The sequence below is a fragment of the Heptranchias perlo genome, chromosome 23 (assembly GCF_035084215.1).
Source record: "Heptranchias perlo isolate sHepPer1 chromosome 23, sHepPer1.hap1, whole genome shotgun sequence".
NCBI classification, from domain to species: Eukaryota; Metazoa; Chordata; class Chondrichthyes; order Hexanchiformes; family Hexanchidae; genus Heptranchias; species Heptranchias perlo.
In genome coordinates this window covers 7,081,096-7,107,151 of record NC_090347.1, presented here as the reverse complement: position 1 = coordinate 7,107,151, position 26,056 = coordinate 7,081,096, and the positions used below count along the sequence as shown (strand labels likewise).

The 26,056-nt window shown below is 41.2% G+C and overlaps 1 protein-coding gene across 12 annotated transcripts in view; it reads right to left on the bottom strand.

Moving 5' to 3' along the window:
• The window catches only part of bptf (bromodomain PHD finger transcription factor), a 130,085-nt gene that overhangs the window by 72,406 nt on the left and 31,623 nt on the right, over positions 1–26,056 (bottom strand). For 8 of the 12 annotated variants that reach the window (XM_068003911.1, XM_068003902.1, XM_068003903.1 and 5 more), the window contains exons 3-6: positions 20,238–20,461; positions 15,647–15,727; positions 4,206–4,421; positions 2,641–2,850 (exon numbers count right to left, since the gene is read on the bottom strand). In XM_068003911.1, coding sequence (XP_067860012.1) covers positions 2,641–2,850; positions 4,206–4,421; positions 15,647–15,727; positions 20,238–20,461 — 731 coding nt within the window. The remainder of the gene's footprint in view (positions 1–2,640; positions 2,851–4,205; positions 4,422–15,646; positions 15,728–20,237; positions 20,462–26,056) is intronic. The other 4 variants (XM_068003912.1, XM_068003913.1, XM_068003906.1 and 1 more) reach the window with 2 other exon arrangements.

Here is a 26,056-nt window from a genome sequence, read left to right as displayed (position 1 = left end):
GCATAACTGGTCTTGTTCAAGAAATGGTGTATTATTTGGAGCACAACACATTTAAAAGCAGTTTTTAAAAAAAACAGAACTTAACAAAAGCCATCATAATTTAAAAACTTTATTAACTCCCCTCTTAGTTTTATCCAACAATTCCAATGGAAATAGTCCCAGTATCTCAAGTCTCCCCTTTAACTGTAGTTCCAACCTCTGGTGTCATCCTGCTGAATCTACACTAAGCTCACCAGGTACTTTGTCCTTTCTATAAAAAGAGTGCCCAAAACGACACACACTACTTAACTGATGACCTAGCCACTGTTTTGCATAAATGTGTGACTTAATTGGTCTTGCTTTTTATGCTCCTATTCATTTAAAAAAAAGCTTGCAGCAATGAGTTTTATAAACAGCTTTATCGTCCTGCTAACCTATGTACTCCAGTATTTTACAGTCCTTCTGAAATGCCGAACCTCCTAATTTTGTGTCATTGGCAACTTTTGAGCAAACTGTTCCCTATGCCTAAATAATCTTCCATTTACATTCGCTGCCTTTTGGGTGTTTCGGTCTTGAGAAAAATTAGGTTGGCCAATCTCAACCAAGCTCCCAATGGGTGTGAGCCCACTGTCAAATTATGGTCAATTTTATGCTAACTGCCTTCTTAACCAGATGAACCATAAGGATGGCTGGTGTGAGAAGTGGAAAAGTTTATACTGGTGGAGTAAGTAGTGCTCTTGAGATTGGGGCAGAGGCTTATTATTGGGCCAGAGAAAGGGTTCTTTGCTGTATGATACCTGGCCTAGGAGTGCTGGTGATGGGTGAGAAAATTTGAATACTAAACAAAGCATCCTACTTCCAAGTACCAACATCATTCACTTTGAATACACAATTTGGCAAAAAGAAACTTTGAAACATTCATGCATAAAATATACAGCAAATAAAATGGAAACAAATTTATAGAAAGTATGCCATAAAACTTATTTCACAGGTGCTAAAGACCAAGCAGCCAGTAGCAATACAAGCAAGGCACTTGCAATGCTCTTTGACACAAGTGAAAGAACCACTGTGAGACAGTCAATGGTGCAATGCTCTATTATATATGGATATCTTTCTAGAACAGGTTACAAAATACAATCACAATGAGCCGAATGGCTGCCTTCTTTGCTGTATCATTCTGTGAAAACAGCAGTTCGTAAACAATAATTACAGTTGGATATTTTAATTTTATCTTCAGTTGCTCATTGAATGCAATCCCATTCGTTTTCCCTTCTGGATTATTTAACGTGTTTGTAGTTACACCAGATAGGATTGGAATATTTACTTTAAAATATGAATACCACCAGATTAGAAAAGCAAAATATAAAATCTGATGAACTTGAAATGAATCTGGAGTCTAAGTTTAGTGGAGACAAAAATAGCATCTTCAAAAATACCAATATCCAGAAAAATATAGATACAACCCTATTATAAAAGGGACATTTCACCACTTTGTGTTTTACTTGTTGTTTAAGAAAATAAAGCAATAAAAGCTGCACACAACTTTCTGAAGCACTTTAGTGATTGTCAATTAACACCAAGTCAGTGTTTCAAGCAACATGGGTGTCAAAAAAATTAATGCATGAACAGGAAGGTTCAGATGCATTTCATTGGAAATGACACCTGCTTAATATATGATTACTGAAGATGAAAGATGCAAATTAAAATATTCTGTAACTGCTAGATATCAATTTAAGTTATTTAGGATTCATCTGGTCAGGTGTGAAAGCCATATACAAGATCTAATAGTTTTTCCTCCTCCAGGGACCATTGCTATACAGATCAATAAATTTAATTGATAATGATCATGAAGTAAAAAGTTCTAGAATCTGACAGTACATATTCAGACAGTAGTAATCATCTTCTATTATGCATCAAAGTAATCACGGGGAGAAAGTTTGGTGTGTAGTGTCAAGAGTGCAACACCAAAGGCTAACTGAAAAAAAAAATGCTCTCTCAATGACTCAATGTACTGCCTAGTATGGTACTCAGATATACAAACCAGCAAGATCTAGGTCCAATCCCTGGTCTGCACTAAGTTAGCAGGCTTCAGCCAGGATAACAATGCAAGCAGCAGTGTCCCTGAGACAGTCAGAGAAATAGTTAATCACTGTTCCTGCTTCTGCCTAATATCCAATTAGAAACTGTACATGTGCACACTGGGTGAGAACAGGAACAAACTTAGCAGGAATTTGGGCCTTAAGGGGAGAGAATGAAATCTAAACTTAAAATGAGGAAAAATATGAAGTAGCTACAATAAAAATGCAGTTAAATCACTTATGATAAATCTTATTTCACTGCATGAAAAGGTAAAGAAAACAAAGCTCGAAACTTCAAGCAGTGATTTTATCACAACCAAAAGATAGTTTATATTGTCATGTTCCAGTTTTTAAAAAAAGTTAGATGTTAATAAATACAACATTTGTACTACGAGCTTACTAATGAATAGGATTGCAAACAGCCAGAAAAGCAGCCTGTATTATGAACAAAGAACATAAACGGAGAAAAATAAAAATTGACTGTTGAATGATTCCAAAGGTGAAGGTAATTCGTTCACTTAGAATGTGATCTAGAAAATAACTGCTCCCCCCACTCAGAGGTATGATGGGTGACCTTCTGTACCTGTTCTATCCAGGGGGAGAGGTTCAGATTCGACTGCCAGTTTCTTCTCCTCTGTCAGCTTCTCAGATTCAGGGATTGCCAGCTCACCTTCTCCAGTGTCCTTCGATAGGGAAGGCTTAATTTCCTCTGTAGAAGGATTTTGGCAGCTGCCATCACTCTTCAATGTCTCTGAACTTTCAGAGCTACCGTTATCTCCACTAGGTGCGGGGTCTACAGCAAAACGTAGAACACAAGCACTACCTTTTGAATATGTCCCTGGCTCAATTGTAAGGAAATAGCTGAGAATTTTTGCATAACTGTCACATTTTGAGCAGAACATCACAATTATTTACAGCATTAATTTTCACATTTAAAAAACACTAAAACATGTACTGTAATATTTGTAAAAAATCACCAACTGCTGTCTAACTTGCAAGGACTTTTCAAAGGCTTTTTCCAAAGACCCTCACCATGTCATTTTTATTTCAGCAAAGCTAAAACTGCTACTCAAAGCAGATGAGGAGAGCATAGAAGTATTTTCCAAAAGATCAGCTTGTAATCTTTCCCAACACTGGTAATGTTTCACAAGTTCAGATCTGAACAGTTGTTTCCTTCAAACATACAACATGACAAGAATTGGTTTTGAATCTCACTTTCTATTCAAAGAGCATGCAATGTTGTCATTAGGCTTGTTTAGTCCATTGGTACCAATTTACTGCAGGTTAAAGTTGTACTTCCTATCTACTGCTCTCAATGCATCCTATTAAATTGCTCCCACCACTGTCACCACAACCACCAGTTAGACTTGTAATCACCAGTTCTTCATTCTACCATTTTAAAATGGTACACAAAATGCTCTCTCCCAACACAACCAAGGGTTGGAAGGGCAAAATCAACAATTGTACTGCTGTATGCTACCTTCTCCCTCTCCCAACAGATCAAGTGGATGTAGTACAAATATTTCACACATCCACTGTAATACTTCATCAAAATCCTCCTGACAATGCGGTTTCAATCTGGTTCCAACCGCAGCATGGTGAAACTGAGCTTCAATCAGGTTGGGTCTGACAGTTTTAACACATCACCATGTTCTCATTAAGCAACTGTTCGATAAGATAAACATAATTCAATGATACAGAAAAGTTTCTAGCCTCAGGGTCTACACAGCAAGTAAATTTTTAAAAAGTGCAACTTCAAGCCCAGTGCCTCTGCTGAGATTTCAATTTTAATCAATAAAAATGGCATGATGCACACATTTTCATTGCTTCAAATAATCTTCAATTTAAGACAGACTGGTGCAAACATGGTACAGATTGTTTAAAAAAAAGTATCTTTTGTTCCATCTGTGTATGTGTAATCCAGAACTAACTTCAGTACTATAGCTCTCAAGTCTGGCTTCAAATACTACCATTACAGACATCAAAATGAACATCACCCAGAAGATATTTGAACCCCAAATCTAGATTTAAGATTAATAGGAACAAAGTGTCTCAGTTGCATGCAATCAATTAAGAAAACTGCAGAGACACTGCATCGTAGCCGATGGTTAACTCAGCATGACTTCACAGTGGGTAAACACCATTTACCTTCTGTGCCTTTTTCCTGGAAATTTTCTTCAGTCTCTTTCCTATCCTTGTCCTTCTCTTCAGTTTGCTCTTCTGATGCTTCATTACTTCTTTCAATCTCCATCTGGCCATTATCCCCAGTCTCTCTCCTGGCCTTCTCTGCTTGTTCTGCTGTTTTTCGTTTAACTTCCTCCATCTCTGCTTCTTGTTTTGCTTTCTGCCGCTCCAAAATTTCCTCTGAGGAAAAGAGTGGAGATTTCTTTTAATACTGGAAAGACAGACTAGCTGTGCTATTTTATCTGGTATTAAAAAGCAAAAGTGCGTGTCCTTCAAAACATTAAAATCCCAACCAGACTGAATTGATGCAAGTTGAGCGTAGTTCAACATTGCTGATCTCAATATAAAAACTTGCCCTCCTCAAAAATACAGATAGCTCTTTGTTTGTATACAGCAAGGAGATAGGGGGATACTGTGCAATACCACTGCAGTTTATGTAAAGACATTACTTACTCAACTTTAGTATTCGTGCTTTTCAGGAAGCAAGAAATGTTCCTTTAAAGACGTCTCACAAATGTTTCAGTTTTGTGATTCAATTGAACATTTATTTGTTACTTAAAAAATGTTTTAATTAACTTGCCATAAAGACTATGGGAACAGTTACTGAATAATAATTACTGAATTGGAAACTTGCAACCAATCTTAACCTGTCAATTAGTTACAGATCAAATTATTTCAGAGAGTGAGCTACAGCAAACAGTGCAGCAATTGTAACTGCTAAGTCATGAACAAAGGCACAGGTTTAGAAATGTTGTGCCCTGTCAGGGCAATGCTGCGTCTTGTTGCGGGACTAGGTTTTGTGCCTTAAATGCAGGGTTTCCAACCTTATCCACATACTTCTCCACTTGGGTAGGGGAGGGAAGAGGAGATGTGAGGTGCAGTTGAGGGGGCAGCAATATAGAAAAAGAGAGTCATCCTGAGATACTCATACACTTATTACAAAGACTGAGTTCAGCACCGGAAGTAATCAGGGAACAGCCACTACTCGTGATAAATATTCAAAAAGGAAATTGTTGAAAGTAAATGCGACATGAAAGTAGAAAAAAAATCACTGGGCCCAGGTGCTGTGTGTCCCAGAATAGGGAGGAAAGTTGGAGGGGAAGTAGAGGCAGCACTAAAAAATTTGGAAACAGAAATTCGACATGCCAAAGGATTGGAAGGGCAAATATTCCACCCTTATTGACAAAAAGGGAAAAGAGTAAGTGAGGAAATTATGGGCCAGTTAGTTTAACCTCAGTTGTGGGTAAACTGCCACGGTTCATAATATGGGGTGAAATGATTGATTAATCAGAGACAGTCGGAATGGATCTGTAAAAACCAGGTGGTGCCTAAATTTTTTGATGAAACCAGATAAAGGGAATGCAATGGAGGATGTACATATGGATTAAGGCGCCATATCAGAGACATGTAAAAAATTAAGTTACATGTTATTCAAGTTAATGTAGCCACTCGGACAGAGTGATGGCTAAGGGACAGAAAGCAAAGAATAGGGATAAATGAATGTTTTTCAGGTTGGCAGGACTTGTATGCGATGTATGCCAGAGGTCTGCACAAGGACTTGTATTCCATTTGGTTGTGGGCATAAGTGGATTATTATAACTTGTTGACAATACCAAATTATGGGGTATGATCAAATGTGGGGAAGAATGAAGGAGACTGCACGACCAACAGGTTAGCAGAGTAGGCAATACGTGGCAGATACAGCTCAATGCAGAGAAATAGCACATCTTGGGGAAAAGTTCAGTGAAGGAAGTATACCTAAATGGGAGGACACTTCATAGAATACTGTTCATATTTGTCCTATAATCTACTGCAAATTGCCCTCTGGTAATATTGCTATTGCAATGTCCAAAAGGGTAAAATAAGTCAGTGTAGAGACTTGAATTCCAAAAGCTCTCCCACTTCTGTATTTAGATTTCCCCAGACTAGCAAATAGTTCGTCCATACAAATCAGGCAGTATACAAGGGGGCGGGGCTTTCTATACAACAGCTCTCCTGCAAGAGACTATTGAAAAAAAATCTCAGATGTACGACCCACTAGTGACAGCCTGAAAATCTGTCGAGACCCACCAGCATGAAAAGACCCATTTAACTCACCAGCTCAGTTTAAAAATTAGAGGCTGAATTAAATGCCAGTGAGCAGAGCACATGCTAACTGTAAGAGCAGCTGTGACACTAACAGTTACAAACTTCCTTCAATCTTAGGTGGACGAGAATGTCTGAATATCGGCACTTTAAGAGATGACTATTAAAATTCAAATGTTAGTGAAGGGAGAAACTAGCTGGAGCTGCATGAAAAGTGCCCTCCACAAATGTCTGCGACTTTAGCCATTTCCCCACCTATTGCTTACTAGTTCTGTTTCAGGGTTTAAAGGCTTTTAGCACTGTAAATCACTCTGCTCTGGATCATAAACTTAACAACTGGGCTTCGACGTCAGCCTTGGCTCAGTGGTAGCACTTTCGCCTATGTTCCTATAAGGAGTGAGAAGGTCGTTGGTTCAAATCTCACTCGAGACTTGAACACAATCCAGGCTAACATCAGCGCAGTACTGAGGGTGTACTGCACTGACGGAGGTGCCAAGACAACCAAGGCCACATCTACCCTCTCAAGTGGTTGTAAAAGATCCCATGACACTATTTTGAAGAAGAGCAGGGAAGTTCTCTCTCGCCCATATTTATCCTTCAACCAACATCACCAAAACAGATCTCACCTGGTCACCTTGCAAATTGGCTTTCCATGCATTACAACAGTAACTACACTTCAAAAGCATATCATTGGCTGTAAAACGCTTTGGGACATCATGAAAGGCGCAATATAAATACAAGTTCTTTTCTTGCTTTCAAGCAAAATAATGTCCCTTCGTATCTTGCCAATTAATATCAAAAAGTTAGTGTATGTTTCAGGGTTGTGAATCTGACCTACAACCTGGCTCTGTTAAGACTCCCGCTGGGCTTTGTCTTTGGTCCATTTCTTGTTGTGTACATAAGTAGCCTCACGAGTGCTTGTTCCATGGCTGAAGTCTGTATGTACGCAGACAAAAGTATCTTTTTAAATGTCCTATTTGCTCTCTTTACCCGTTATATGTCCTCTGTCTCTTTTTGGCATTCTCAACTTAATCAGAGGAGAAATTAAAAATATTATAGACCTACCATAAATACAGAGATCCACCATATAGTTTCTTACATCTATAGTGTTGTCCAATAGAAATTGCTGAGGTTACGGCAACACTGCTTTAGCCACAAGCACTAATTTTAGTAGAAAATACCACACACACACACACACAACCATTCAGCAACCAAGTAAAGCACTCGCAACAATCAAAAAACACTCACATACACTTCTTTGTCTTACCATTTTACCAACAAATGCACAAAAAGGTTCAAGTACACAATCATACATCGTGCAAGTTCGGGTATTAAGATCACATGCCCAACGATGGCGTCTATCACTTTTTTTTAAATTTACTATTCAAAAATGCAATTCCTATGTTCCAATTCACCACATGCAACTAGTGGCTAAAGTACTGGACAACACTGACCTAGATCACACTTAACTTAAAAAAAACCAAAATGTCAAGTCAAAACAAAAATTGCAGTCTTCAAGCTATTTGCATCTTATTACTCCAGTGTAGTACAGTGCTGTTGCAATAAGAACATTTCAGCAGCACAGTTAAAAATAACCATTCTGCTGCAATATTTCATTATAACTTCAGAGACCATTGCTGTACCTTAAATCAAAAGGTCTAACCAGCTCACACTATCAAAGAATTGGAAGTGTTACCTCAGGATTTGCACTTCCTCTCACAATCAATAAACTCATTCATCTAGATTTAGCTTTAGCCTAACTTGCTTGCTTCTTCCGATCACATATCCATGGTAAGACGAGTCCTGCATTTTCTCGAACATTTATACAGATGAGGGATATCCAACTTTTTGGAGCTAGGGGCCAGATACATATGTCAAAACCATAAATGGGCTACATGATTTCACAGAAATGCGAGCTCTGATACAGAAAATTCAAAAACCTCCATACACAAAAATTGCAATAGCCGACAAACAAAAAGCAGCACCAGAAACAAAAATTAAGGCCACCCACACACAAAATGAGCCAGATCCCAGATACAGAACCCTCATACACAAAAACTTCCATGCCCTCTCTCTCATCGTTATCGCCATCCTTCCCCGCCTGCAAACCATAAAAAGTGAGAAAAGTCGTTGCTATTCAAATTTCCCAGCTGGAGGACTTATTGGTGCAAAAAGGCTGCTCACCGATAGGTCCAAATCCACCAATAAGGAAGCAGCCCTTTCTAATCCTCCTGGCATGGGAGATTTAAAAGGGCTCCAGCTGATCCAATCAACCATTCCACATTTCTTCTCATATCATCAAGAGGACACGGCAGATTTCAACTAAAGTTACTTTCAGCACCCCATCAAGTTAACCACTGTTTAAACTAGATTTGGGCATTTGATACAAGAAGAAACATGGGCGCGATTTAGTCCGCAGGCTGCCTGTTCGATACTGCTGATATCAATCACAATCCGTTGGTGTCAACCAATGTTTGTCTTCAGTGGTGTCACACCATTCATATAGTTGCAATTAAAAAAGGGTAGTCACAGTGAGCAGATTAAAGGCTTGGTTTATTATTCCCATTTGCGCTTAGTTTATAATATTTACTTTAACTTATACGGTTGACAGTTATTCATTTCTAATCCTGTTCTAGTGAACACCAAGTTAGAATTTTTCAAGAGCAAACCACAAAAGATCAAGAAAAATGAGCCTTGTTCTGTCACAGAAGCAACCTGAGAATAAAGATAATTCAGTCTGGTGTAACAATTTTGCTCTCTTTAGGATGGGAGAGTTAAATCTAGCTGAAACAAGTTAATGTTTTTAGCACTGCTGTCCCCCAGGGACAGACCTGTTTTCTCAAAGAACTCTCACCCACATAAAATAATTACAGAATACTACCATCTGGCGTGGGGCGTTGATTCAGGAGATGTTACTTGTATGCTGTAATGGGACAGAGGAAAGATCAAGGATTTAAAATATTAAGACAGCATATAAACAGACTAAATCCATATATTTGTGTTTTGTGCTTGTAAAAATTAAGGAAAAACTTTAGTTAAGAAGGCATTCAAAACTTCACCTTCGTTTTTATTTTGGGTGCCTATTAGCATTTCTCTGCAACCTAAAGGGTGAGCGCATTCTTTTTGCCACGTCTGTACCAATGAGGTTTCATAACTGGCCATTAAGAGATGCATGAGGGCATCAGACAGCACCTTGCCTATTGATTTGTCTTTCTATCCCTGTAAAAACACTAGGCTTTTTTTCCCAGTAGCACTCCCTAGCTGCACTGATGATGCTGCAGGAAAAAGAAAGCAAAACTGCACCTATTAGCTGGCCATTTTCATTGTTAAACAACAGATTGTGTGCCCTCTTCACATTCTGATTAACCACAGCCAGCAGGCTAATAGAAATGAATGACAAGTTCTAAATTAATGATTTAATTACTTGGCATCAAAATGGGTCCAGTAAAAGTTCCACAAGAAAGTTTGTTATTTTAACAATGCATTAACTAGAACCACAAACACTTAATAATGCTCCTTATTTTTGCTTCAACATACACACATAATTGTACATTACTGTATTCAGCTGCATCTACTCTAACAAAGGAGGTCACTCCCACATATTTTCAGATGTAAACAATCTTACAACACCAAGTTATAGTCCAACAATTTTATTTGAAAATCACAAGCTTTCGGAGGCTTCCTCCTTTGTCAGGTGAATGTCAGGAAATCCTTGAACCTTTCGCATTTATATTCAGAGAACAATACCTGGTGATTACAGATAATCATTCCAACTGCCCGTTGTCAAGGCAGTCAAAGTGTTCAGCCAGAGAGGTGTTACCAACAGGACCACCGAATAGACAAACGGCCAGAACACAAAACAGAGAGAGAGGGAGAAACATCCGAAAGGAAGAGAAAGACAGAAAATGACCCGTTGAATTAAAAACAGATAACTTTTATTCGCTGGTGGGGTTACGAGTAGCGCGACATGAACCCAAGATCCCGGTTGAGGCCGTCCTCATGGGTGCGGAACTTGGCTATCAATTTCTGCTCGACGATTTTGCGTTGTCGTGTGTCTCGAAGGCTGCCTTGGAGTACGCTTACCCGAAGATCGGTGGCTGAATGTCCTTGACTGCTGAAGTGTTCCCCGACTGGCAGGGAACCCTCCTGTCTGGCAATTGTTGCGCGGTGTCCGTTCATCCGTTGTCGCAGTGTCTGCATGGTCTCGCCAATGTACCATGCTCCAGGGCATCCTTTCCTACAACGTATGAGGTAGACAACGTTGGCTGAGTCACAGGAGTATGAACCATGTACCTGGTGGGTGGTGTCCTCTCGTGTGATGGTGGTATCTGTGTCGATGATCTGGCATGTCTTGCAGAGGTTGCCGTGGCAGGGTTATGTGGTGTCGTGGACGCTGTTCTCCTGAAAGCTGGATAATTTGCTGCGAACGATAGTCTGTTTGAGGTTGGGTGGCTGTTTGAAGGCGAGTAGTGGAGGAGTGGGGATGGCCTTAGCGAGGTGTTCATCGATGACATGTTGAAGGCTGCGGAGAACATGGCGTAGTTTCTCCGCTCCGGGGAAGTACTGGACGACGAAGGGTACTCTGTTGGTCGCGTCCCGTGTTTGTCTTGAGGAGGTCTATGCGATTTTTCGCTGTGGCCCGTCGGAACTGTCGATCGACGAGTCGAGCGTCATATCCCGTTCTTACGAGGGCGCCTTTCAGCGTCTGTAGGTGTCCATCGCGTTCCTCCTCATCTGAGCAGACCCTGTGTATTCGCAGGGCCTGTAACATAGGGGATGGCCTCTTTGACGTGGTTAGGGTGGAAGCTGGAAAAGTGGAGCATCGTGAGGTTGTCCGTGGGCTTGCGGTAGAGTGAGGTGCTGAGGTGCCCGTCTTTGATGGAGATTCGTGTGTCCAAGAAAGAAACCGATTCTGAGGAGTAGTCCATGGTGAGCTTGATGGTGGGATGGAACTTGTTGATGTTATCGTATAGTCTCTTTAGTGATTCTTCACCGTGGGTCCATAGAAAGAAAATGTCGTCGATGTATCTGGTGTATAGCATTGGTTGGAGGTCCTGTGCAGTGAAGCAGTAGTCCTGCTCGAACTTGTGCATGAAAATGTTGGCGTATTGGGGTGCGAATTTGGTCCCCGTGGCTGTTCCGTGTGTTTGGGTAAAGAACTGGTTTTCGAAGGTGAAGACATTGTGATCCAGGATGAAGCGGATGAGTTGTGGGATGGCGTCTGGAGATTGGCTGTTGTTGGTGTTGAGTACTGATGCTGTTGCAGCGATGCCGTCATCGTGGGGGATACTGGTGTAGAGTGCCGAGATGTCCATCGTGGTGAGAAGTGTTCCTGGTTCAACTGGTCCGTGGGTACTGAGTTTTTGTAGGAAGTCTGTAGTGTCGCGACAGAAGCTGGGGGTTCCCTGTACGATGGGTTTCAGGATGCCCTCAACGTATCCAGAGAGGTTCTCACACAGGGTTCCGTTGCCTGATACGATAGGACGTCCGGGTGTGTCAGCTCAACAAACTGATCAAGACCTTCGATCCAGACCTTGAAAACATCCTACGTGCTCTCATCCCACGTCCTCCCCGCGTGGGAGACTTCTACTGCCTCCCAAAGATACACAAAGCCAACACACCCGGACGTCCTATCGTATCAGGCAACGGAACCCTGTGTGAGAACCTCTCTGGATACGTTGAGGGCATCCTGAAACCCATCGTACAGGGAACCCCCAGCTTCTGTTGCGACACTACAGACTTCCTACAAAAACTCAGCACCCACGGACCAGTTGAGCCAGGAACACTTCTCACCACGATGGACGTCTCGGCACTCTACACCAGTATCCCCCACGATGACGGCATCGCTGCGACAGCATCAGTACTCAACACCAACAACAGCCAATCTCCAGACGCCATCCTACAACTCATCCGCTTCATCCTGGATCACAATGTCTTCACCTTCGAAAACCAGTTCTTTACCCAAACACACGGAACAGCCATGGGGACCAAATTCGCACCCCAATACGCCAACATTTTCATGCACAAGTTCGAGCAGGACTACTGCTTCACTGCACAGGACCTCCAACCAACGCTATACACCAGATACATCGACGACATTTTCTTTCTATGGACCCACGGCGAAGAATCACTAAAGAGACTACACGATAACATCAACAAGTTCCATCCCACCATCAAGCTCACCATGGACTACTCCTCAGAACCGGTTTCTTTCTTGGACACACGAATCTCCATCAAAGACGGGCACCTCAGCACCTCACTCTACCACAAGCCCACGGACAACCTCACGATGCTCCACTTTTCCAGCTTCCACCCTAACCATGTCAAAGAGGCCATCCCCTACGGACAGGCCCTGCGAATACACAGGATCTGCTCAGACGAGGAGCAACACGATGGACACCTACAGACGCTGAAAGACGCCCTCGTAAGAACGGGATATGATGCTCGACTCGTCGATCGACAGTTCCGAAGGGCCACAGCGAAAAATCGCATAGACCTCCTCAGAAGACAAACACGGGACGCAACCAACAGAGTACCCTTCATTGTCCAGTACTTCCCCGGAGCGGAGAAACTACGCCATGTTCTCTGCAGCCTTCAACATGTCATCGATGTCGATGAACACCCCGCTAAGGCCATCCCCACGCCCCCACTACTCACCTTCAAACAGCCACCCAACCTCAAACAGACCATCGTTCGCAGCAAATTACCCAGCTTTCAGGAGAACAGTGTCCACGACACCACACAACCCTGCCACGGCAACCTCTGCAAGACATGCCAGATCATCGACACAGATACCGCCATCACACGAGAGGACACCACCCACCAGGTACATGGTTCATACTCCTGTGACTCGGCCAACGTTGTCTACCTCATACGTTGCAGGAAAGGATGCCCCGGAGCATGGTACATTGGCGAGACCATGCAGACACTGCGACAACGGATGAATGGACACCGCGCAACAATTGCCAGACAGGAGGGTTCCCTCCCAGCCGGGATAACTTCAGCAGTCAAGGACATTCAGCCACCGATCTTCGGGTAAGCGTTCTCCAAGGCGGCCTTCGAGACACACGACAACGCAAAATCGTCGAGCAGAAATTGATAGCCAAGTTCCGCACCCATGAGGACAGCCTCAACCGGGATCTTGGGTTCATGTCGCGCTACTCGTAACCCCACCAGCGAATAAAAGTTATCTGTTTTTAATTCAACGGGTCATTTTCTGTCTTTCTCTTCCTTTCGGATGTTTCTCCCTCTCTCTCTGTTTTGTGTTCTGGCCGTTTGTCTATTCGGTGGTCCTGTTGGTAACACCTCTCTGGCTGAACACTTTGACTGCCTTGACAACGGGCAGTTGGAATGATTATCTGTAATCACCAGGTATTGTTCTCTGAATATAAATGCGAAAGGTTCAAGGATTTCCTGACATTCACCTGACGAAGGAAGAAGCCTCCGAAAGCTTGTGATTTTCAAATAAAATTGTTGGACTATAACTTGGTGTTGTAAGATTGTTTACATTTGTCAACCCCAGTCCATCACCGGCATCTCCACATCACATATTTTCAGAACAGCACTGGAGGCAGCCTGGGTGTAAAACAGCAAACCTTCTCGACTTGCTAGTTCAAAGGGCTCGTCTAAAGAATATTAAGTAAAACTGGCTGCTTTAAAGGCCAAAAACTCACCCAGCTGCTTTAACTGAAAGGAGCGGGGAGGGAGAAGAGATTCAGGTGCATTTACAAAAAAGTTCAATTAAACTGTCTTAAGTTTATAGAATGTAACATCTAGATAGTTAAAGGCTGAGCTGATAAAGGAACTGGGAAGGAGGTGGTGATTTTTTCTGCTCTTACAATATCAATAGTTGGAAATAGAAGCAGGAAATGCAAAAAAAGGAAGAGGTATTCTGTATAAAAACTATTAGCATTTGACAAAAATAGTGCAGTGGTTGTTAAATATACAGATAATTATTTTTATAGTTACATTATGGAAAGGAGATTTTTTTTCTGCAATGTTCAATTAACGTGTACACTAAACTACACCCAAGTTTCAGATCTAAGTAGGCATGGAGTCAGAGTTCTGGTATTTAACCACCTGAAAAAAATACTTTGAGTTGGTTTTCTGTCAGAGGCCAACTTTCCTGTCTCCAGGTTCACAACCTGATGTTACCATACATACTATATGGTTTCTCTTATTCCTATCCCCCCCCCCAATAAGCCTGCTTGGGTTGGAAAGGTTACCCTCATGCCTTTTCACTCCATTGTTATGCATCTGACAGGAGCATTGACAAAGTACTTCATTAGATCATAAAAAATGTATTTTAATTATACATTCTAAAAGCTTAACTACATATTTCTGATCTCAAAGATCAATTAAGGTGTATTGTTTGTAACAACTCACTCTGGGGGGGGGGGGGAGGAATGACCAAGCAGATGTGATAGGTCAGAATACTGAACAGGCACATCATCACCAGTTACCTTTGTTTGCAATATGCAGACAGTGGGTAAGTTACCAGTTCCATGCTAAAAACCTTTTCTTCTCAACCCCTCCAATTTTCTTCACATTCTCTCTTGAAATCACTGACTCATGCTGGAGTATAGCCAGATAAACACCAGCATCTTTCATCTACCTTCCCCCAGTGGCCATTCTTCTTGGGAGAGCCTGGACAGTGAATATCAGTGGGGTTAATAAACTGTGGACATCACAGCAAGTCCTGCCCTCAGATAAGCCTCACATGGATTTATTTTCCAGGCGTGGTCACTGCATACTAGTCTGGAAAGGGAGCCCATCTTCTCTTAACTGGGGATTCGAAGGCCAAATTTAGCAGCCCAGATGAAATCACAAACCAGGAATTAAACTTGGGACCTTCCTGTTCTATATAACCCAAGTACGGATTCCATGGTACGCTTATCCACCGAGTCACTGGTGAACGTTATTTTGTTTTTTCATTTCCTCAACTACTTCCATAGTGTTTTCCAAGCATTAACACCTCACGTCAACACAAAGTTTAGATGAAATTCCTAAATTTCACTGGTCAACGGTCTTTATCCAACACATTGAGCCCAACACTGCCCAGTGATACCACACAGACTGATGCAAGTCTGTTGCCAAACTTGTGTAAACAGTTGTTCTCTTTCCCTCCAACCCCACCCACCCCCCATCAAAAAATAAACAAATGAGAAAAACATCAGCCACTCTTTGATGCCTCACCTTGGAAACTACTGCATTGATTCTATGGCAAATGTCCACTCCTACTGATTTATTTTTAAAATCATGCTGAAGTAGTTTACAAGTAACCCACTGCCCTGAAGATTAGTTTGTAGATTGTTGCCTACCGCCTTGTTGTGTACGAGCTTGTTTCAGAGTTCCCACAACCTGCAATCCTCCCCAGCCTGGCTCCGTGGAGTCCCCATTTCCTAAATGAACATGAAAGGGGAGAAAAAAAAAGATTGAAGGAAAAACCAAGCTGGAAACCAAAAAAGAACAAAACTATTCCGGGGCTGGGGGGGAGGGAGGGAAAAGTATGACGGAGAAAAAAAAAATTTAGAAAAAAAATTACAAAAAGTGAGATTAAGGAACAAACAAAATATGAAAAAAAGGAACAAAATGAATGAAAACATCAATAAACACAAATCTATGAACAAACGAGGTGTAAAAATGCCCTCAGTGCCCAGCTAACAGTAGTCCCCAGCAGCTGATCCCTTTACTAACCTATATCCAAGTTTCACTGGGTGAACTTTGGGTCAATCTGCAACATACTTTCATTAATCCTTCAAGACAATCCTCTTAAGGCCCTTTTTGTCTTCTACATTCTATCAACATTTTTCAGCTACATTATGGAGCAACTGTAACATTCCACCTTTGATTCCAACTCATGATGGCAAATAATTGGCTTCTTAAAAGATGATATAGTTGGAATATTCTGTTTCAATTCTGTCAGTAAACCTTCATTCAAATGAGTTTCTAAGCTAAACTACCAAAGAATTACCAGAAATTCTCCACTATTCATAAAAAGTGCTTGGCCATTCAAAACAAAATCTTTATCTCAGGATCAGACATTGACCGAATGCAATGTACTATTTGTATGCTGGACACTGCACTCTACTGAAGTTCATATCTTAAAAATTAATGCTTTTCACCTTAATGTTCTTGAATACTGTGGCACCCTTTGAATCACTCCAGATCTGCACTGTATTTGACAATTAAGTCAGAATTTGAAAAATGATAAAGCCATGAGAACATAAACTATGGATCTTAGCTAAACTCTAATAATTGCCGCACGCTTCTTCTGGTAAATTCCCCGACTCAAATCTCATTTGAAGCTGCATATGGTCTCACTGATTGAGCTAGTCTACCTGAAACCACAGGTGCAAATAAAAACCCAGAAATATCTGGGACTGGATAGCTCAGTAAATTACAAGATTATTGCTTCACTTGTGACGTAGTTTGAACCCAGCCCAGATTGGCAAGATAAAGCTCCCAGTTCCGAGTAATTTGGGTCACACCATAAGATTGTTCGCATGCTGCAGTTTTAAGTTACTCAGGGACTGCAAGGGTGGCCTGTTTACGAAACAAGTGCCTCCATGGAGCAGCAGGGGGAGCTCAATATTGGGCCCAAGCCATTTCTTGCAGCTGACTGGAGAGAGGTTTGCACTACACCTGCCCCATTCTATACCCAATTTGGGTGACTTTATGTTGACAGATATGCTAAAAGTAGTGAAGTGTCCCACTGCTTCACAATGACAGTCTTCATCTTAATGAGCACTTCTTGCTCCCCCACCACCACTCCACCTGAGTTAACTGTTGACATGCACAATACTGAAGCTACACCACATTTTTAGACAATTCACTGTTTTAGTACATTTCAGTCCCCTGTATTTTTTTAGTCAAGCATTTCTTAATAGCACAAGTACGAGATAAATTCAGGGCAGAAACACAAACTGCAGTGAGACAATGAACATCATAAAAAGCATGAAAATAAAAATTTAACCCAAAAATTACACAACAGCTTTTAATGCTGTTCTGACCCTCAGAGCTTATGGAATCTTATAAAAGTTATTTGAACCACGCTTTTAAAAAAAAAATTGCAGCTCAAGATAGCAAAAGTGGCACTGGTAACCCTGCCAGAATCATGCTGTGTAAGTGGAAATGATTGCAGGTCCATTTTTAAGGACATCGATTGGAGGGGGAGGGAAAGAGTGTATAAGGCCTTTGCTTAATACACTAATCTACCTCAAGTGCTGTTATGATGAACATAGCTTCCTATCTAATTGAGAAAACATGTTTTTTGCTAAAATGTGTATTTTGTTTGTTTCCCAAATACATAGGGGCCCTCAACGATAACTATAATAGACGGAAGATATCAGCAGAAAACGGTAATGAGCAAATAATTAAAAGTTGCATTGGCTGTTCTTGCTGATCCTGTACTCGGGCATCCTTTTCTTCCATCTACTGCCACCGCTCACCAATCTCTTTTGCACACCAACTGGGTAGTACGTTGGAAGAACACCTACGTATTGAAGTCCCAATGGCGCTGCATCTCCCCGGAGGCCATCATTTCACCTGTGCCACCACTAATCTGCATGCAGTAGCATTAGTGCCACGGCAGGCAAAACAAGTTTTAAAGATTGCTAATGATAAAGTCCAATCTGAATTGGGTTCAGATTGGACTCCCAAATGCTATGCTTCGCTCCAGGAGGTTGTCTTACACCATCTGCAGTTCACAACAAAATGTTGCATAAATCTATTCAAAGATCTGTACTTCTGTCAAAGTTCCAATGCTCTGGGGAAAGTTACAACTGGTATAACAACCAGCTGATGTTACATTAAACATTTGGACTGCTCATCAGCGTTCAAATGTGCTATGAAATGCTGGTGAGCAAAACATGCATTTAATGTATCAATTGATTATTGTAGCAGCTGGCAATATGCTCAGTGGGGAAGATTTTCTCCTTAGTCACTGTCTAGGGAAAACTGTAAACACCTTTATCAATGGGTTGCTGATTTAGTCACACACAATGCACAGAAAAAAATATTCCTCTGGCATCAGGACTCACAGCAATTTAGATCTTTCAATCTGTGCATGTCAGATTTTTTTTTTTAAAAAAGCAACCCATCAATAAAATCCTTTAGATAAATCCCTTTAGCAAATTATTTTGCTCATGCTTGTTCTAATCCAGGTGCAGCAATTGTCTTTGAAGGGCTTAAGAATCAAAACTAAGCAGGCAATACATCAATGACCATTCCCTTAAGCATCTGATGTTACACCAACTGAAAAATAATCTGAATTGCCCAAAGCTAACCAGTTAAGCAGTCAAAGATGTACCCAATGAAGTAGGCCACTGGTCTCCTAACTGTGAAATTTCTCTCATAAGTTCCAGCACTGTCTCCTCACATTACCAGCACTGATTTTTATATCTTCCCTTCTCCTCCTCCTGTACAAATCTGCATAATTTCTTGAGCTGCATATTCTAGATAAATAATTCCTTTGGCCAAGTTGCCAAAAAAAAACTTGAGCTGGCAGCACAGCTTGACGCACTAACGTACTGCACCATGAAAAAGGAAGACATGGGCTCTCCTCCCAACCTTCCTCACATGATGGTTCCCATGTAGGGTATCATGGTATTATTTTGGGGGGGGGGGGGGGGGGGGGGGGGGGAGGAGGAGGAAGGGGGGAAGGAAAGAGATAAGCGGTGACAGATTGGTGAAGTGTTTTGTGTGGGAGGAAGGGAAGAAAAGGGAAAAAAAATGGAAGGTTTTTCTTAAAACATCCAAGTCAACAGATCTTGGCCCGGTTAAAACTAACATTGGAGCAGGACACAAAAAAAAGCATACAAATAGGTGTAAGAAAAGATCAACCATAGCCAGGTACTTCAAACTACTGGATATTAGTCACAAAACCTTGCTGACTAAGCCAGAGTTGCAAAACACTAATACGCCAACTTACATTGATGCGCTGAAGCATATTAAGAGCTGAATTCAAGTTCAGACACTGATCAGGCTTGATGAGAGATGTAAAAGCGTAAGAGCACTTATATGTTTTAAACAATTAAACAGTGTATGCATCTGAAACAAAAATTCTAGAAATCTGGAATCCATCTGAGAGAAAAGGAGGGTTAACATTTTGAACAGCTCTGACGAAGGGTCTCTAGCTGAAACAAAGTTGCCAGGGTTCTCAGTCGATGGTTATCCAGCAACTCCTGCTTGAATTGTAAATTTGAGGTCATTGAACAGTTTGTCAACATTCAACGTAAATGCTCACACTTTTAACGATTGTCACTTAGGGTAGGTACCCGTGACCATCCAATACTGAAATGAAACTGCACCTGAGAAAGGAGTCAACAACTTCATGGGAGCAGGAGTGGGGGGGAAAAAAAATCATTTTTTCCACACTTAAACTTTAAGAAAACATTAACGTTCCATCATTTCTACACAGCAATATGAATTAGGGTTGTAAAACTGGTCGTAACAACTAAAAGCACAGATTAGATCTCTGCTGAAATCGGCCACAAAATCAACTCAATACAAGTAAAAAGAAAACAAGTCAAACAAAAACAGAAAATGCTGCAAAATACAGAGATCAGTCAGCATCTGCAAAGAGAAAAAAGACACGATAACGGTTCTGACTAAGGTTATATGTGAAAAGTTCATTTGTTTAGTTTACAAATGCTGACTGATGTAATCTTTATTTGCAGCATTTTCTGTTTTCATTTACTACTCTATTTTAGTCACTGCTCACATAATTTATTACACACAAACTTTATCAGTAAGCCATTGGTTCTCCCCAATGTACAACAAATCTGTATTCAACAGCTGAACAGAGTACCCTCTATTTATTCTGTAACAGATATGACAGAAGATCAACCTCCATTTTCAAATCTGAAGTATGCATAAGTAAGCAATCCTCTTCAGGTCAACTTCACTTACCATTAGCTGCACTTAGACAAGATTTATTATTGCCACGAACTTTATTGGTCAGGTCTTCTGTAATGTCCATATGCCGATGAATTTCATCCCGCATTTCTTCCAGTATTCTGCAGAGGTCATATTCCCAGTATTCTTTGTCCAGAGATTCAATAAGTTCAGCCAGCTGCATCTTTGAGCTGTAATACCACACTCTCTTATCCTTTTCATCATCTTTATCTTCCTCACTGAAAGAAAATAAATCAATTTATATAAACAAGAGCACTTTGGCATCCAGGCTGAAGTTACCAAACACAGCAAAAAGATGGTAAGATCACATTAGGGCAGGATGAGGCAGTGGCCTCAGGCTGTGATCCCATTAGTTTTGCTCCCCATATTGCACCAAGGTGGTCCAAAGTAAAATGGCCTGTTTACTTATATTACCAATATAACTGTCAAATTCCAAACTACAGCTGCATAATCTATGACAACACCATATTCTTACTTCGGTCATTCTTTTTCCTGCTTTCCAAAAGCATTTAAAAATAGACTGAGAAACTAATCTGGTTTCCCACCTCTGATGGCTATCAAGTGTGTGGACATTAGGAGAGAACACAATCAGGCTCAGCCATAACGCTCCACAGTTGAAATGCGTATGTCATAGGGCATGCTGCTTTAGTCTCCAGTCTAGCAACCTACGTAAACTCAAAGCTAGGGATTTTCACAGAAGCACAGGTCTCCAATAGACATTATTATTACAGGCATTTCAAACACAGAAGATACTATTGTACAGAAGTTTAATCATTTGCCTGCAACTCTTGTAATGTTTTACTATGTTAAGGCTACAATGAACAGCTTAGTGTAGAAACCAAGACGGTGGTCAAAAGGATTTTCAAAACAACTATTTGAAGTGATTTGATACTTGAAAAAAAAATTTGCAAATACACTGGCACGACAGTGTGGCAGAACAAAAAATCTAATAATGTATCTAGCATGCATTATCAGTGATATTAGCAGAACAGAAGGATACTAGACAGAACCTTATTGTACTCCCTTGTATCTCCCATAACCCTATTTTGTTCTTAGAAGAACTCCTGTATTAAACTGCAGCCAACGTCAGATCATATTGTGACGGCGAATGTATGACACCAGGGAGCCCAGCCCACCCAAGGAACAATGAAGTTATCCACATATCATTTGGGAGCAACTCAGTTTGTAAACAGACAACTGATTTTCCTGCACTCAGTGTGAGCTTACAATACAGACTGCAACTTCTAAATGTTACGCATAAATCAAAGAGTATGCCCAAATCCATAGTTCCCCAATAACACGTTCCCTGATGAGACCCTGCAGTAACGGCAGCAGTGTGCACCTCAGTTAAGATTAGTTTCATTCAATGCAACATCCTTCACAGCCAGGAAAATTGTTAATTTTTTTTTACTAAAACAGGTATGGAGGTATTGCAGTGTGGCCAACATGCAGGTCACAAGCTGCAAATGGTTCTTTTGTTGCTTAAATGCAGCTCTTTGATTTCAATATGAACGAATAGCATGGAAATACATCAGATGTATTTGCCATCAATTGGTCCACAGCAACATTGGAAACATAGAAAATAGGAGCAGGAGTAGGCCATTCGAGCCTGCTCCGCCATTCAATAAATATGATAATGGCTGATGCTCTATCTCAATACCATATTCCCGCTTTCTCCCCATACCCCTTGATGCTTTGTGTCTAGAAATCTATCCAGCTCCTTCTTAAATATATTCAGTGACTTGGCCTCCACAGCCTTCTGTGGTAGAGAATTCCACAGGTTCACCACCCTCTCAGGGAAGAAATTTCTCCTCATCTCAGTCCGAAATGTTCTACCCCATATCGTGAAACCGTGACCCCTCGTTCTGGACCCCCCAGCCAGGGGAAACATCATCCCTGCATCCAGTCTGTCGAGCCGTCAGAATTTTATAATGTTTCAATGAGCTCCCCTCTCATTCTTCTAAACTCAAGTGAATAGAGGCCGAGTCGACCCAATCGTCCTCATAAGACAGTCCTGCCATCCCAGGAATCAGTCTGGTGAACCTTCGCTGCACTCCCTCTGTGGCAAGTATATCCTTTCTTAGGTAAGGAGACCAAAACTGCACACAATACTCCAGGTGTGGTCTCACCAAGGCCCTGTATAACTGCAGTAAGACATCCTTGCTCCTGTACTCAAATCCTCTTGCAATGAAGGCCAATATACCATTTGCCTTCCTAACTACTCGCTGCACCTGCATGTTTGCTTTCAGTGATTGGTGTACAAGGACACCCAGGTCCCTTTGTACATCAACATTCCCCAATCGATCACCATTTAAATAATAGTCTGCCTTTCTGTTTTTCCTTCCGAAGTGGATAACTTCACATTTATCCACATTATACTGCACCTGCCATGTATTTGCCCACTCACAACTTATCTAAATCACCTTGAAGCCTCTTTGCATCCTCCTCACAACTCACGATCCCACCTAGTTTTGTGCAGTCAACAAACTTGGAAATATTACATTTGGTTCCCTCATCCAAATCATTGATATATATTGCGAATAGCTGGGGCCCAAGCACTGATCCCTGCGGTACCCCCCTAGTCACTGCCTGCCATCCCGAAAAAGACCCATTTATTCCTACTCTGTTTCCTGTCTGTTAATCAATTTTCAATCCATGCCAATATATTACCCCCAATCCCATGTGCTTTAATTTTGCACACTAACCTCTTATGAGACTTTATCACAGGCCTTCTGAAAATCCAAATAAACCACATCCACTGGTTCTCCCTTATCTATTCTACTAGTTACATCCTCAAAAAACTCCAGTCGGTTTGTCAAACATGATTTCCCTTTCATAAATCCATGTTGACTTAGACAATATCAACGGGATTAGACAGTGTCCTGGATGGCAGGACTGTTGTAGGAGGAGAGATTGGGTCGACTCAGCCTGTATTCACTCGAGTTTAGAAGAATGAGAGGGGATCTCATTGAAATATATAAAATTCTGACAGGGCTATTATCCTTTATAAACTCTAGCATTTTCCCAACTACTGATGTTAGGCTAACCAGTCTGTAGTTCCCTGATTTCTCTCTCCTTCCTTTTCTTAAAAAAAAAGTGGGGTTACATTTGCCACCCTCCAAATCAGCAGGAACTGTTCCATAATCTATAGAATTTTGGAAGATGACAACTAATGCACCCACCATTTCCACGGCTACCTCTTTCAGTACTCTGGGATGTAGATTATCAGACCCCGGTGATTTATCGGCTTTCAATCCCATTAATTTCTCCAGCACTATTTTTTTTTTACTAGTACTAATTTTTGTGTTTTTGCACCAGAAAGGAAGGTATAATTGTTGCAATTCATGCATTCCTTCCTTAAATGTTAGCCATTGCCGATCCACCATCATGCCTTTTAAATGAAGTTTCCCAATTTATCATAGCCAACTCACTCCTCATACCTTCGTGGTTTCCTTTGTTTAGATTTAGGACCAGAGTTTCGGATTGGGCTACTTTACTTTCCATCTTAATGAATAATTCTATCATGTTACGGTAACTTCCCTAAAGGACCCCACACAACAAGATTATTAATTAACCCCTTCTCATTGCACAATACCCAATCTAGGATAGCCTGTTCCCTGGTTGGCTCCTCAACGTACTGGTCTAAAAAACCATCTCGTACTCACTCCAGGAATTCATCCTCCACTGTATTATTGCTAATTTGGTTTGGCCAGTCTATACGTAGATTAAAGTCACCCATGATTACTGTAGTACCCTTGTTACATGCATCTCTAATTTCCTGTTTGACCCCCATCCCCTACATTACCACTACTGCTTGGAGGCCTACAGACAACTCCCAGTGTTTTCTGCCCCTTGGTGCTTCTCAACTCCACCCAGACTGATTCTACATCTCGATTTTCTGAGCCAATATCCTTTCTCACTATTGCTCTGATTTCATCCTTTACTAACAACGCCACCCCACCTCCTTTTCCTTTTTGCCGGTCCTTCCTAAATATTGAATACCCTTGGATATTCAGCTCCCAGCCGTTGTCACCCTGCAGCCATGTCTCCGTAATCGCAATTATATCATATCCGTTTACATCTATTTGCGCTGTTAATTCGTCTGCCTTATTATGACTGCTTCGTGCATTCAGATACAGTGCCTTTAGATTTGTCTTTCTAACATTTTTAGACTTTTTTTTTGTACTATGGCCCTATTTGTCTTACTACCATTTTTTCTTACTCAGACCCCATTTGTTGGTGCACTCGTTTGTATGCTCTGTCCCATCCTGACACAATCTGGTTATCCTTACCGCAAACAATTTCCTGCACTGCGTCCTTGTCTTTTCTCTTTAGCATTCTAGATTTCTCTCCACCAGGACCCCCACCCCCCTTAATTTAGTTTGAAGTCCTATTTACCTCCCTAGTTATTTGATTTGCGAGAACTCTAGTCCCAGCATAGTTCAGGTGGAGTCTGTCCCAACGGAAAAGCTTTTTCCCCAGTACTAGTGCCAGTGCCCTACGAATTGAAACCCACTTCTCCCACACCAATCTTTGAGCCACACATTCATCTCTCTGATCCTATTGACCCGATGCCAAATTGCTTGTGGCTCAGGTAATAATCCAGACATTACCTTTGTGGTCCTGCTTTTTAATTTAGTCCCAAGGCACTCCTGTGCATTCCTGATGTCCAGTGACGCTACGGGCAGCGAAGAAGTCACATCAATTTTAGAAGAGCTAGAAAGCCTATGTAATCAATTCCAGGATGATCAACACGCCAGGATTCGGTAATTGCAGAAAATCCAGAACTATGACTGGAATTTAGTCAAGTCTTCAACAAAAAAAGTGCCAATTGCACAAGAAAAAAAAAAAAAATCCATTGTAGAATATTTAAAGGCACTTTAACTGTAACGAGAGTGCCAGACACTGCAGACCACATGCACCAGGCATTTCCTCAAGTTTTTCCCAACTGGCCGCTGTAATTTTGGCGGAAACCCCGGGAGGTAATTCTCATTAACGGTTTTACGCTAAACGCTGTACGCCTGAATGCAAATAGCCTGGCCTTTGTAGAACAGACAGCAGCGGAGAAACTCTTTTGGTGTTACTCTCCCAAAACCCAAACTGCAATATAAACAGGTGTAACAACTGTAGTTCTTATGTCACAATAAAATCTTCAGTCAGCTCTTGAGCTTTGAAAAGTTAGCTACCCCTCATTTATAAACTGTCCACACATAGCACCACCTCACACCCCAGCTCACCCTTCCTCTTTCCAATTTGAAAAATGATGCATTCCACCTCCTCTGTCCATCAGTGGCAGAGCTTTCAGCTATTGTGCTCCGGTTCACAAATTCTCTCCAAAAAGGCCCTCCACCTTGCTACCTAATTTCCCCTACCGTCAAAAGCCTCCTCAAAATCTCCAACACTTGCCTACCTCGCCCAACTCTTCTCCAAATCCCCTCTGTGAAGCATCTTGGAACCCTCTGCTACATCAAAGACAAAAGTGTGTAGTTGTTGTTAGATTCAGAAGGTTCACAAAACTTCTACACTACTGGATATTTTATTTATTGCTTTTTAAATTTGTTTTAATAAAAAGGACAATGACTTTATTGTTAAAATTGCCAGTTCAGATCGATACCAATAACAGTCTCAAGGAATTCCAGCAAGTCTTCGAATCCTTTTTTGTTAATCATAAGCAAAACAAACATTTTGCAACTGCAAGGGAACAACAGTATTTCACACAACTGCAGTAAACACGACACCACAATACAATTTATTCATTGCAACAGCTTATATGGCCAACACTCCCAATTTTGGTAATGTTGTTTAGAAAATTA